The 15333-nt window shown below is 31.8% G+C and overlaps 1 protein-coding gene across 1 annotated transcript; it reads left to right on the forward strand.

Annotated features, from left to right (window-relative positions):
- The first annotated feature begins 10029 nt into the window (after positions 1-10029).
- On the forward strand, positions 10030-11591 carry LOC100259312 (uncharacterized). Its single transcript, XM_002265346.5, has one exon. It carries the CDS (start codon positions 10275-10277, stop codon positions 11469-11471), a length of 1197 nt encoding a protein of 398 aa, XP_002265382.3. The 5' UTR covers positions 10030-10274; the 3' UTR covers positions 11472-11591.
- The last annotated feature ends 3742 nt before the right edge of the window (positions 11592-15333 follow it).

Consider the following 15333-nt stretch of genomic DNA (forward strand, 5'->3'; position numbering starts at 1 on the left):
CAAAAACGCGAGTGGTTTTAAACAAATTAAATTACAAAAAATGGGGCTTTATGCTTGGGCCCAAACCCAAATACCTAAATATAGTTTGGGCCTGCCTCTACGCTATAAGGCATTAGAACTGTCTAGGTTTTGAAATTAGGGTTAGGGTTTGTCTGGTGGTTGTGGAAGATAGAATCAAAAAGCGAAAATGATCTACGATGTCAACTCTCCTCTCTTCAGGTCCTTCCTCAGTCAGAAGGGAGGCTCCTCCGACAAGAGGTATTCTGTTATCTCATCTATTACGTGCATATTTTGTCGATTTTATTATCTAAAGGATTTCTGATTTCTGAAAATGGAAAACAAGTTTTTGCAACTGCGTTTTCCGACAACGTTTTTGGAGATATGTATATGTGTATTTGTATTGTTTGAAATGATTGTTTTTGTTGTTGATATTGTTGTTTTTGCTTGTTATAATGCAAAATCTATCGTTTGAGTTCGGGTAATGGATACTGCGGCAGTGCTGCATAATTTTTGTTTTTCTGTAACACTTTAAAACTTTAAAGAAATGAAAATAGGTATTTGTAAAGAGGTGGAGTCTTAAGAACGCATGTTTCTAGGTAGCTGATCTAGTCATATTTTAGAGACGCTGCATTTTTTCCCCTAGGGTCAAAGTTTTTAAAAGTAAGCCTCTGGGCATTAGGTATAAGCCTTTTGGGACCCTAATTTTTATATAATTAATAAATGTTTATTTTTGGCCATCTCTTGGTGGCTGTTGTATACGTCCTGTGTACATTGGTGTGCTCTTTTTGGCACTTTTAATGCATTTCTTGTTTACTTAGAGAAAAAAATAATTAATAAACATTTAAAAATAGTTTCAAATATATCTCCTCATAAAAGTTTATTTTAAGTCATAGAAGACTATACTACACTTTAAAAAAACCATAAGAAGTTACAAAATAACAAACATAAGTCAAACGTATATAAATCCTCTCCAATACCATCATCATCCTCATCCAGTGTATCTATAGTATGAAAGTTTGCACCATTAAATCCCTTTTATTTTTTAATGGGCAAAATGAAAACATACTCCATCAAATCCTGCAATTTAATCTAATTCCTCATCTTCATCATTGGAGCTGGATCTATGCCAATTTCTTCAAGTAATTCTTTTCTTTTCTTTCTTTTTTTTGGTCCTATAAAATTGAATAATACCTCTTTGCATTCCAATCTTACATCTTCATTAACTTTGTTACATGGTTTCCTACTATGATGAGTTTCAACCAAATAATGCTCAAGTATATTTACTTCTCCCCTACACTTTTGATTACAAAACTCGTCTTTGATACCTCTCCTTGGAAACTTTCATAGTTTATTTCTACATAAAATCTCTTCTTAAACCCTTCAAAAGACTTATATGAGACAAAAGAATGACAATTGAATTAAATAAACCTTTGAAAAAATGAATTACATATTTTTTTGGCACATAAAAGAATAAAAGTTCAAATATGTAAGTTTTTTACTATTTTGAAAAAAAAAAAAAAACTTAAGAGAGATGGTAAAAGTGAAATTCTATAGATTCCATATCCTTGAAATTCCTTAATAAAAGGAATATTTTTCAAAATTAAACAGTTACATGTAATAAATTTTATTGTAGATGGCCATTGAGGCTTGGTTCAAGTGGTAAAGGGTTGGGCATGTTTATGGAAGGTTTCAAGTTCAAATCCCAATGGGGACAAAAAAAGAAAAAGGAAAAAAAATTACCTATAAATTTTTTTTTTTATTATGCATCTATATAAATATCTAATGCTAATCAAAGATCAAATGAATAAATTTTCTTTAATTTGACAATTTTACCGATTAAAAAAGCAAAAAAATTAAAATAAAAAAAAGAGGTCGAGTGTCTGAGAAGGAAGACCACACAATAAATATTATTTAATTTAATAACCTTGCCTCATAAAAAAAGGAAAAAATATTTTTAGAAAGGTAGAATAGAGGCTGGGAATCTAAAGAAAGATGAAGGAAAAATATAAAATGGGATAAAGGAGGTAGGAGAGAAAGCAAAATGGGAGAGAGAAGAGGGGGGAATAGAACAAGAGAGAAGAGGGAACCATATCTAGCACGGTTGAGCGTGGCAAGAGGGAAAGAAGTTGTCAATGCTAGATGGAAGGTGAGAAGCTGCTGGCCTTGTTGAAAGGGCTAAAGATGGTAGTGACGATGATAGTGGTGCCAACATTGACAAAAATGAGGTATTGTGGTGACGGTAAGAGCAAGAGTAAGGGTTTTATGCAATTTAGCTCATTTGCTCACTTTTTGTGGGGGTATTTTTGGGGTTAAAGATTTTTTTATTAGTATTATTTTTTTCAAAAAGTATATTTTTTTCCTTGGCCACTTTGGTAAAGAGATACTCCTCATTAGCTTATGTTTCATGTGGCTGTGCACAAAGGCACACCAGAATTGCATCTCAGGTGAGCTTTGACCTCAAATGCGTATGCCTTTTGGGGAGTCCAACATTTTTTCTAACGCCATGATACCTTGATGCCTTCTATCACCACATCATCCTGAGCACGCCATGATAAAACCTTGATCCTTGCTCTCCCTGACAGGACAATACTCATTGTCGTTGACAATGTCGTCACCACCATCTCATTCCCCTCTCAACAATTTCTTTCTTGTTGTGCTTCGTCATGCCAACATAAATATTCATTGATTATAAAAATTAGAATCCTAAAAGGCTTATGCATCGCCTCATGGGCAAAAAAAACTCCTTGTTTAGGTTTGTGTCTTAAAAACTTTGTTTAGAGCTTCACATTTTTTGGACCTACAGACTCAATCAACACTTAGAAGTATCATTTGATGGATTCAAGTATGTTATCCCTATGCATGTGGATGTTTTGGAGCCAGAATGTGGAAACATTAAGATGGTACTATCTACATATGGCTAGGAGATTGCTTTGAAGTTATGTACAAAAATGGACCCTCACTAGTGAAGAGTATGTATTTATCTTGTTTACATTACACATACCAGTGAAATTTTTACTGTTAGGTTTTGTTTGATTCAAAGTCAAAGAATTTGCATTGTAAATGCCATTATGGTGCAAAAGTTGTTATAGGAAGAAAGAAATTTTCTTTGAAATTTTTAATTGTTTGGTGTAAACCTTGGAAATCATTGCTTCCTAGAAGATTAAAGCCCTCCAAACTTTAGTTCATTTGGCAGTGAAATCTCCAATTATTCTTTATTAATTGGGCCAATTATGTTAGTTATTGGGCAGCAGATAAGATGAAGAGGGTAGTTATTGGCAGGTTTAGGATGATGTGTCTGTGGTTTTTATGAGTGATGCTTGGGGCAATGATGATGTGGTGCAGATGATGATGATTTGGCTGGGAAAAATGTCGATGATGATGTTGTTTAGGTGATCTGCCAGCTGGATTAGGTGGATTTGGAAGGGACTTTTAGAGATTGAATTTGTTAGGTTGGTCCCTTTTTTAGTCATCATTGTTCTTTGCAAGCTAAATGATTCTTACTTATAAAACTAACATGTAATAATATTTTAAATTTTTTTGTTGATGAGGTACTGTTTGAATAGCTTTTAGGTCTTCTGCCATATGCGAGGAGTTCTATTAGTTTCTCATCATGACATATCTTGAAACTAAACTTGGCAATTCATAGCCTGAATATCTCAAGTCAACTGATAAATGTCAGGATGGGTCCTGGTTAGGCTATAGTACATGTCAGGATGAATTCAGGTCATATTAGTAACATTTAGTTAATTATTTATCATCTAATAATTTGAAATGTGTTGTTAATTACTTTAATGAATTCTCTTTGATCAGCAATAGACAATTCATTGAAGTGAATTTGAATTGAAAGTATAGAAGGACAAACTGTCCTTCAATAAGATTGCAGACAGTTACAAAAAAGGTGAAATAAATCTGCCACTAGAATATCCAAAAGTACCAAAGCAAAAGCTAAGAGACTTTCTGATCAAAAAAAAAAAAAAAAAAGCTAAGAGACTTTAATGAATTTTAATATGATTATTTTCTCTTTTTCAGCTTCCTTGTAATTTTTCCAGTTTTGGCTAGTACATTTCAAGGGATCATTTTTCATGATTGCTTACACCTGTTCATCTGCACTTGCTTGCCCTTTTTTCGGGTTTTAATATGCCTTGAAATGTTTGACAACACATACATCTTAGTTTTAAACTGCACACTAAATAAGGTTAGGTTTTCTTGCCCAGCAATTGGTGTTAGCCAAGGCTTATGGTAGGGCTATCTGTTGCTATGATCTTAGAGTGGTGAGATCAGGCTTATAGATGATCATGTAATCATCTCAAACCTGAATGGATTGTGTTTTGGTCCCTAGAGCTGACTCCATATGGTTGGGATAAGACTTGCTGGTGCTGGTTCTGTTTCTGTTTCTGTTTCAGTTCTTGATTACTGACATGCTAATGTTCAACAAAGACACTGAAAGATGGTCTTGACAAGTGTATTCTTCATGATTCAAGGGAAGATGTTACTGTTTATTCTCAATTATCTAAAATATTATGTTTAAATTTAATATAATACAGATCATTATTTATTCTTTGGTAATGAGAAAGAACTTCCTAGAAGTAATCACTCCTATGACCAGTGAAAGGAAAGGAATATGGAACACATGGTGATGTTCCCAGGAATTGTTGCTATGTTTTGTTCCTGCCTTTCGCTGGCCAATTCATTATTGTGGATGTAACATTCCAGTACCTTAAACTGAGTTAGGATTAATCTTCAGGTAGTTTATAATTGCCTAGTTAGTTCTATGTCATCAATACCCTTCAAAATGGGAAAGAAAAATGCAGATTGATTTGAATTTGTTAGCTTTATAATGAAAACAAGTTGATGTTCTTGCTACTTCCAAGGGGGGTAAACAAGGTTTATAGCTTGATAAATTCTGGAATTACTCATCTTTTTTTGCATGTCATGGTCCCTTTTTCCAGGCATTACTATTTTAGCTAGTGCTCATGTTTCATTATAGATATTTTTGCTTTTAATACTTTATTCCCCTATGCCCTGGGAGTTATAATCAGAATTTTCTTGGTTGGTATTGTGTTTTCTGATGCGTTTTTGTTATTTTTGTTGGGTTTTTCAGGAAAACTGAAGAGCAGAAGCCAAAGGAGCAGAGGCCCAAAGCAAGCGAGAATAAGCCTGTTATGACGGAGTAACACTGATGCTTGCAGCTTGGGATCATGAGAAGCTTTAGCAAGGAGGGATGAGTTGGTAAATGCTCTGTTACGATGTTGTCGAGATGTAAGGAAACATGGATTATTATTTTGTTTTTTTAAAGTTTGCTGTGCTAGTGGTTTTTGTTTGAATATGGATACTATTATGAGTTTAGAATTAAACTGAGTCCGCAATCAATGAACTTGTTTCCATTTCCAAAAGGATTCAAAAGATAATATCTCGATAGTAAAGATGAGGCAGATTTTGGGGTCAAATGCTGCACCTTTTGTCTCGTCTTAGGAGAGACTCGAATCAACTCTCCATATCCATACTAATAGCATTCAGCGAATGCCAACTTCACCTTAACCAGGTTGAATCATCTTGTATGATGACTATTATTAAAGTGTTTGTACATGAGTGGATAGGGACAGGGATATCGTTGAAACTACCTCCCTTATTATTAACCAACATCATCTCCCATTCACCTACCCCTACAGTCTGTTAGAGCTGTTTTCAAATCTCATTAGCAACCAGGTGTTGAGGTGTTACTATTGGGTTGAAAACAATTGTTAAAAGAAAATGATTTTTTTTCTTTTTTTTTTCCTCAAATTTTTGGGAAGGGCAGTTAAATTGAAATGCCTTGTTTATAAACTAGATAACCAACTAAAATAGGGAACGGCATTTTCTCTTCTATCATTATATAAAATCCCTAGTGCAATTACATAACACCCAAATGTTCCAACATTTTTGGCAACCTCCAAGCTTTCATCATTAGTACATGTGAAAAATATCATTTTTCACCCTCCCATCTGTCACCAACCCATATATTCTACCAACACCAACCAAATCTTCCATAAAAATCCTATCCTGCCTTCAATTTTCTTCACCTTGGTGCCCACATCCAGCTAATTCCAACCCTCCCAATAAGCCATATTCACCACTAACCCCTAAACTCCTCAACCCTCATCCAACCACTCCACCACCCAATACCCAATACCCCGAAACATGAATTAACAATAATAAATATAACTTCTTAGTTTGCTTCTATGTTTTCTTAATTGTTTTTCACAAATGTGTTCATTTGAAGCAATTATTTGGTAAGTCTCATTAATATTACTTATTTGCCTTTTAAAAGGAATTTTGGTACCCTCTTTAATATTGTACTTGTACATTGAGACATTTATATTACTTACAAAAGTGACAGTAGGAATCAAAATTCATTCTTATTACGACTTTGATTTCTCTTTCACATGATATTATGAAATTACGGGAGTTATCTTCATTTATATTCCTATTCCCACATCAAACCCTTGTAGTGTTTTTTTTTTAAATAATAATTATAGTTTATGTGAAGCTTGTTATTGACTACATTATCTAGAGAGATCCAAATCTTGATTCAGTACGAAATTAGAGAAGAAAGTTTTGGATATGGGAACAAAAGATGTAAAGGTTCTGATTGATTTGGAGTGTGTATGGGATAAAGTCACTCACAGTGTCAACTTTGGGCCTCACTCATTATCATTCTTATCTTTCACTTTTGGGGCATCTACATTATTATGTCTTTCACTTATTTTGTTCTAAAACAGATTTTTTTTTTCCTTTCAAAAACACAAATAAAAATAAAAGTAATTGTATTTTCTGTAAGGCAAAAAATAATGTTTACTCCTTCATTAAGAATACAAAGAAACAAGTACATTGAATCTCCCTCCCATGTTTGTTCAAATTTTCATCATAGGATAAAATAAGAAGACTCTCTCAAAAGAAAAGTTTAAATAATCCATTTTCTCATAATTTGTGAGGGAAAAAAAACCCCAATCTCCTCAATTTTTTTCCCTTCTCCTATTTTCTCATCAGCCACACTTATCAATGGCTAATTTCCTTCCCACTAACTTAGAAAGGAGATAAAGCCTACCCAATTTACTGTCCTTTTGCAAGGATAATATTTTGAAATTATTTTCTCAAGCTTCTTCTTCTTATTTTCCTTTGATTCCTAGACAAAAAGTACTCTGTGAGCTATATAGCCTAGGCTTTTCTTAAGCTTATGATAAATTGATAATGAACATTAATGGAAGATTTTACTGGTCAATTCGACATGGAAAAATAAGAATTAAAAAACAGAAAGAATACATGTTTTTCCAAAAGTGCCCTCATAGGAAGGAACATATGGGCCCCAAATGGGGTGAAAAGTTGGAGACCAAATGGTGCATGCATAGTGTGCACTTGAGTAGCCATCACTGCCTGCCCATGTGAACCCTCCTTTTATAGTTTTATTTGCCAACCTCTCAATCACACCTTCTCTCTTACCCTCTTCTTTTCTATCTTCCCATCACCCTTTTCTTTTCTTCTAATTCCAATATCCTCCTCCCTCTTTATTATTTTGGGTTAATCTTTCTTTGCATTGCAATCCTAAGCACCATCATTTAGGCCATTTTCCACATTTGTATGTGAATTTGCATTTATATATTGTGTATTTGAAATACTATTCTAAATTTTTGTTCCCAAAATTTGGAGAAGAAATTGTAGATTGAGTTGGGTGTCTCTTTGAATTTTTAGATAACAAAATTTGACATGGTATTTATTTCACTAAAGAGGGTTTTGCTCTTTTATGATGTTTAATACAAGAAATCAAAAGTGGAGCATAAATTCCAAGTTATGGAAAAGTTAAAGTTTGTGGTGTTTTAAACAAAAATTATGCTAATTAGATTAGGAAAAAACATAAATTAATGCCTTCAAAAATAATATATTTTAGGGCCTATTTGGGTTTTCTCTTTTAAACTTTAAATTTAATGATAGAATAAGTAAAAGTAAAAGTAGGTACTTTTGCCATGTTGATTTTTTGTCTGAAAATTATATTTTAAATATATTTTTATTTAAAAAAAAATAATTGCTATAAATATCATTTATTCTATAATTGGTTCTTGAAAAATTGGAAAAAAAGGACAAAAGAAAGAAAATAAAAGAGAAAAATAGAAGAAGATAAAAAATAAAAGAAAATAAAAAACAGATTAAAGTTAATATAATATTTTTTTACGTTTCTTTAAATTCATTTAACTTATTCTTTCATAATTTATTTTAATTATATATATATATATATATTTTAAATAATTAATCAAAAATTTTAAAAAAATATTTTCCCTAATATTTTTTTCTTCACTTAAATCTTTTTGTGAAGTATACATAGCTTAAAAGTTACCCCTAACCTTCCAAAGCTATTTCTAGGGTTAAAAACCCTCTTTCAAATGGGACAGGCTGCAAAAGTACCATGGGTTTCAGATAAAAAATGGGAACCCAAAATTAAAATTTAATTTATAATTTAAAAAAATGAGATTATAAAATAAACAAAGCAAGTATGGGCTTGAACGTACACAAACACATAGTTGGGTAAAGAAACAAATAGTTGAGTTGGCATGAAGCCAAGGATGCCCATAAGTCAAATTTGTCTTTATATTCATATTCATGTGCTGCATGCATCATACCATTATATATAGAATATAGTTTGTAGTCTTATATATAACAGGTGATGGTGAGAACATGTAGATTTATATTTTAACATATGAGTCCATCAGGTAGCACATTGGTTCACGTTTCAGACACCCACCATTGTCTCATGTCCAAGTGGTGGATATTTGCTAATAAGAACCCTAAAAAAAACCTGAAAGAAGAAGAAGAAGAAGAAGAAAGGAAAAGAAAAGGGACTTTTCATCAATTTGGAATTGGTCAGTGTAATGTAGGGTAGAGCTATTTTAAAGAATGAGATGCCCCCAATTGCATTTATGATTTTTGGGAGGTGTGTTTGCTAGTTTTAGAAAGATGCTTTTAGATACTTTCTCTGCCTACAAAGAAAAGGATCAACCCTTCTAAGTACTTATGCCAAGTTTAATCATTTTTTTTGTTAATTAATAAATAGATTTAGGTGGTGTTTGTTTTTTTAGTTTTTTTGCTGAAACTAATTTGTTTTTAAAATTTAAGTTATTTTTTTATTTTTTTATAACTTATTATAAATTTTTTACTAAATAGAAAAAAACTAAAATATGCAGTTTTTTTTTTAATAGAAAAAAATATCATATTGTTTTTTTTTTTTTTTTTTTACTTTTTAATACTTAATAAAAATGAAATACTACAAAAACAAACAACATAATATTTAATGCTATTAAACATTAAGCTTTTATTTATAATTAAGTAAAAAAACAAATACCTCCTTAGGTTATGTTTAGTTCTTGAAAAGTTTGAAGGAAAATACGATGAAAAAAAAACAGAGAGAAAAAGTAAAAAAAATAAAAAATAAAAATAGATTTAAAATGAATGAATTATTTTTATATCCTACTTGAAATTTGTTTTAATTTAATCACATTTGAATTTTTTTTAGTATTTTTAACTGTGTAATCAAATATGAAAAATAATTTTTTTTGTATTTATTTATTTTTCTTAATACTTTTTGAGAATCAAATAGAACCTTAAAAAATTAATTTTATTTTTATATCTTAAAAAAGAAGAAGATGTGTTTGGAATATTTGTCTTTAAAAATCATTAACCCATCTTTTAAGCTTAATAAAAATAATATTCTATTAAAAAAACTATTAATCCCATGTAAATCCTATATTAATTTATATAAATAATCATTTATAATATTATTATAATTTTAATTATGAGCTAAAAGCCTAAAACTAAATGTAAAAAGCTTATTCTAAGCATGGTCTAAATATATAAGATAATATGATTGTTGACAGAGTGAGGCTAAATAGAATTTGAAAAATTGTTGTAAATTAGTTTTCTATATTGACACATGACACGCAGGGGGAGGATGTTTAGGTCATTTAGACAAGGAAAAGGGAAATGGGTGGTGGGGGTGGTGGTTATGGAAAGAGCATTGTTCCTAAAGGTGCTTTTCCTCTTTCCCCCAAGTGTTAGTTACTCTCTCTCTCTCTCTCCATCTCTGTCCATCTCTCTCCCCGTCTCTCTCCAGTCTCTCCCCTTTATTCACGCCGCTTTCATTTCCTCAATCACACAATTTTTTCTTTTGTCTCTCCCATAGCAGTTTGCACCATAACCTCCCTTTGCTCTCCCTTCTACAACAAGTCCCCCTTCTTCATCTCCTGAAAAAAATGTCTGAATTGTCTTTCTCAAATGCTAACAAACCTCACTTCTCCATCAGTCTTCTCCTCTCTGACTTAATGCTCTTATTTTCCTCCATTATCTCCCACCCTCTTTACTTCTTGTACTTTGTCTTCTTCTCTCCCTACATCTTCAAGCTCCTCTCTTTTCTCTCCCCCCTCTTCATCACCACCTTCCTCCTTGTCCTTGCTCTTCTCACTGTCTCTCCAACCCTTCTCCTCTCCCCCGAATCCTCTGACTCCAAACTGGGGTTTCTCCTTGAGAAATGCGGGTCTGTTCTGGACAAGTTACGGCCAATTGTGGACGGTCAATGTGAAGATCTTCGATGCTTTGAGGAGCTTGAAGCGTACAAGATTGTGTTCGAGGCAGCTACCTTTGAGGTAAGAGATGAAGAGCGCCAACCTTTGGAGCTGGAATCGGAGGAAAAACACTGCTTGCCGGCCTTTGAAGGAGCGGTGGTGGTGAAAACTGAGAATGTTGCAGAAGAAAAGAGAGGAGAAGGGTTGTTGGAGGTGGGTGAGGATGGAAACATATCTGAGAAAGTGAAAGACAAGAAAGTCAAGGCAGTTGGCGCAGAGTCCGATAAAGTTGATGGACAGGAAGAAAGGTTGACCACAGGAGCATCCGAGGGAATGGGGAGCAAAATTGGCGAAATCGCACTTAGAGTGACTGCCGATAATGGTGGAGACTACACTTCAAAAGGGGCAGACAATTCGCAGATGGTGGCTGCAAGTGTTCAAAGTAGTGAAGGTGACTACTACTACTCTCCTAAAAGGGATATGGAGAATCTGGGGAGCTTTGGATCAATGAGGAAGGAAAAGGAGTGGAAGCGGACGCTGGCCTGCAAGCTCTTTGAGGAGCGAAACAATGCAGACGGGGGCGAAGGCATGGACTTGCTTTGGGAGACATACGAGACGGATTCGAGCAAGGTGATCAAGGCAAAAAATGATAGGAAAAAGAGTAAGAAGAAAGGGGAGGAGGTGGGTTACTACAGTGAGGAGGAAGATGAGGAGGAGGAGGAGGAAGGGATGGATAGGCAATTGTGTTGCTTACAAGCTTTGAAATTCTCAGCAGGGAAGATGAATCTGGGAATGGGAAGGCCTAATCTTGTGAAGTTCACCAAGGCCTTGAAGGGAATTGGATGGTTGCATCAGGTCAGCAGGCATGGCAGAAAAGCCCACCGCTGAAACAGATTCATTTCAATTGCTAGTAGTAGCAAGCCAATATGTCTTTTTAATTTTTTTTGTTTAAGAAATTGCAAGTAAATATTATATTATATCATATTAATTTCTTGGTTCTTCTCCCAACTACTAAACTTTTGATGCTTGAACGGTGGGGTTTTCCCATAATTGTATAAATAGAGTAAGCGGGTTGTTTGGGTAGTAATTTGGTCTAAAGCAGGAAACAAAGTCATGTGAGTTTACATGCAGCATATAATTAAGCTTACCCTGGAATGAATGAGGGTCGATGGGTGGTGGTAGCCTGGTAGGAATCCAGTTCAGCAAGGATGCAAAGTTTTCGCTACATTATTGGTACGGCCTAAAAATACCCAGCAGCGGGCTAGAGTAGATCATTTGGTCAATGCTCACGAGAGAAGAGTAAAAGCAAATTGGAAAATACGCATGTGTACTAGTATTTCTGCTCAAAATTACTTGGCATTTTCTCCCAAGAAATATTTTCCTTACTCCTCACTCCTCTCCAGTCCACTCTCCGGTGGCGAATATTCTCCACGTCTTCCTTCTATCAAGGGGGACTTAAATCCTTTCTCATGATTAAATGAAGAATCTCTTATTGCTACCCCTACATTACAAGTACTTTTTATTATTTTTCTCTTACCTCCTGTAATAAATAGTTACCATTTGGTGACTTTGCCACCACTTCTCTCCATAGTCAACTACAATACCTGCACTCCAGAAAGCCTACTATCATGGTCGAGATTAACCACTTAGTAAACATTTTTTTCTTCTTGGCAATTGTGCTTTTGGGACTTATTACTTGATTATTTTAAATTCATTTTAATTTAAATTATTGATTTAAACTTATTACTTAAATTTCACTTTTAAATATTAAGTTTATTTGATAAAATTAACTCAAAATTTATTTTAAATTATCAAATTCATATATTTATTATCATAAATTATAATTACGATAACAAGGATCGAGCAACAATGGGGGTTATGAAATAAAAAAAAAGATTGTGAATATAATTATGACAAATAAAGATAAAAAAATAAAATAAAGACGTAAACTTAAAAATAAATTAATTATTTTTATTTATTACTTAAAATTATTTTTGATTTTAAGTTATACCATTAAGTTATTTTACCTAATATATTTAATTTATTTAATAATTTAAATTAAGTTATTAAATTACTTTAAATTATTAAGTTGATTTGTTAAACACCGTTAACTTATTATATATGTGAGCTGAAAGGATGGAGGAGGATGTTAAAATATTGTTTTCAAGGTTATTTTTACATGTTATCATCCAAAAATCTCAAAAATACCCTTTATTGATTTCTTAAAAAGTCAATATGAATATCATTTGTTGTTGGCTCTCAATATTATTAAGTAAATTTGAGCTATTTGATAAACTGATGCAAATGTTTGAAATTTACGCATTAAGCAATTCTCCTTAAAATGTATATTCACAATTTTTTTTTAAAATATTTTAAAATTTAAGAACTGGGAGATCTAAATTCAGATGAAACATCTTATAATTTTCTTTTTAAGTTTAGGAGCACCGTTCCTTTCTTCAAGCTACTCTCTTAATTTCCCTCATTTCTGTTATATTTTCATAAAATTTTAATGATGATTTTTTTTTTTAAATTTTATTATCTTAAAGGGTAAAATATCTTATTTTTTTCCACTACCATACATTTACAATTGTAAAATACTAAGGTCTCTTTCAAATAAATTTCTTATTTTTAATTTTTAAAAATAGAAACTAATAATAACTTTTATATAAAAAATATTTTTTTTTTATATAAAAGTATAGACTTGTTTTATGTCCTTAAAATTTACTTTAAAAAAATTTAAAATTTAAGATAGTAATTTCTTTTTTTAAATCCCCAATATTTTTAAATAGTTTTTTTTAGAACCATTACCTTTTAAATGCATATCTTTAAAAGTTTTATATTTTATATGAAGGTTATTATTATTTTATATTTTCAAATTTTATCTTAAAATTCAATTAAAACATTTTAATTTTCCCATTTATTTTTAAAATATTTATAAATCAATTGATAGATAAAAAAAATTAAAATTTAATTCTAAGGATTTTTTTTTCTTCTATTTATCTTAAAAAATTAAAATCTATTCATATATTTGTTGGATTTTTTTTTTTTCATAAAAACAAAATTTAACACTTGTTTATTTTATTTTTATTTTTATCGCCATTATTAAAATGTTTCAAGTGCTTTAGTGGGAGAAGGAAGCAAGTACATTGTAAAGAAACATTCAAATTCCTTCAAAATTGGTTGCCTTGTACACCCTTTATACAGTTAATTCATTGAACTTATACACTAGTGTAAATACCTTGTACAAGTGTAAAAAATAGGACAATTCTACTTGCATATGTATGCGAAAGTGTGCGAATGCTATTTGAAGTGTTTTTCTATGACAAATAAAGAAGGAAAATTTCAAAAAAAAAAAAAAAAAAACCATAGATGTATTGATGTGTGCCTTGTATAATTGTCTTTTGCATGTGTTATAATGTGGATACCTTTGAGGTTGAGTTGTATCAATGTGAGTGAACAATGTTTCAAATACTTTGGTGAGGGAAAGAAGAAAGTAAGTTTTAAGAAAATACTCAAATTCTTTCACAATGGATTATTCTTGTACACTTCTTATACAATTAGTTCATTTGTCATGTACAATTAATGTAAATGCCTAAGTGGTAAAAGAAGACAACTCAATATCTTTGAGGTTGGATTTTGTTAATGCCTTGTATAATTACCTTTTGTGTGTGTTATAATGTCATTATCCTTAAGGTTGGACTATGTCAGTGTGAGTGAACAATGTTTCAAGTGGTTTGGTAAGAGAAAGAAGCAAGCAAGTTCTAGAGAAATACTCAAATTCCTCCACATTGGGTTGCCTTATACCACATTTTATGGTTAGTTAATTGGACTTATGTAGTTAATATAAGCTTCTAGTGGGCTTAAGTGATTTGAGCTCATCTTGGGTTTCAGTGCCTTAAATTTAGCCCACTTAGGTCCTAATTAATGAATTAGTTTTATTGGACTTTAATTAATTAATTATCTCAATCTAAAGATAATATTTACAAGCTCTTATGCAACCTTGCATTTTTCTCAAAACGCTCTTATGCACTCATGTGAATAAATAACTTAATTAACCCTCAAAAGTTGGCCACCTAAGAATATGAGCTTGAGTCAGGACCACTGTGTGGACCCTCATTTTTCATGTGTGTTCCCACTCAGTGGTGAAACTTGTTTTTTTATTATGAACAATTTTTTTAAAAATTGGAGTTGTCGCTTATTTTTGAAACAAAAAACAAAATAAGAAATAAAACTTTAAAAGTGACTCATTTTTTAAGGAAAAACATATTTATGAAAAACTAAGTCCAACTCAGGGATCATGTTACTTATTCGGAAAGTACTATAGGGTAGCACTCTTCTAAGTCCAAAATAAATTTCTACTAAATAAGTAGAAGGAATTAAGACAAGTGACTAATGGACCGTGGATTTTAAGAAATGATAACAATATTATACAAAGCGACAATGGTGATGACAAGAAAATCATGACATGCATATTGAATGAAACAAATAATCAAGAAGGAAGGAAAAAAGCTTACCTAAAAAATGCCTAAAATAGGGTAGTGCGATTACATAGAAAAAAAGGGTTAGTTCACAAGCAAGATAAGAAAATCTAATATCAAAGAAAAAACTACCCAACATATACAAGATATATACAATCAAATCAAAAAGTAAAAAATGGCTAAACTAGGATTAAGGTGGACTAATATACATTAATTGTGCAAAGGAATTAGAATACACCGGTAAACAAGTACTTATAAAATATTCATATAAA

This window comes from Vitis vinifera, chromosome 7 (genome assembly GCF_030704535.1).
Source record: "Vitis vinifera cultivar Pinot Noir 40024 chromosome 7, ASM3070453v1".
Taxonomy (NCBI): Eukaryota; Viridiplantae; Streptophyta; class Magnoliopsida; order Vitales; family Vitaceae; genus Vitis; species Vitis vinifera.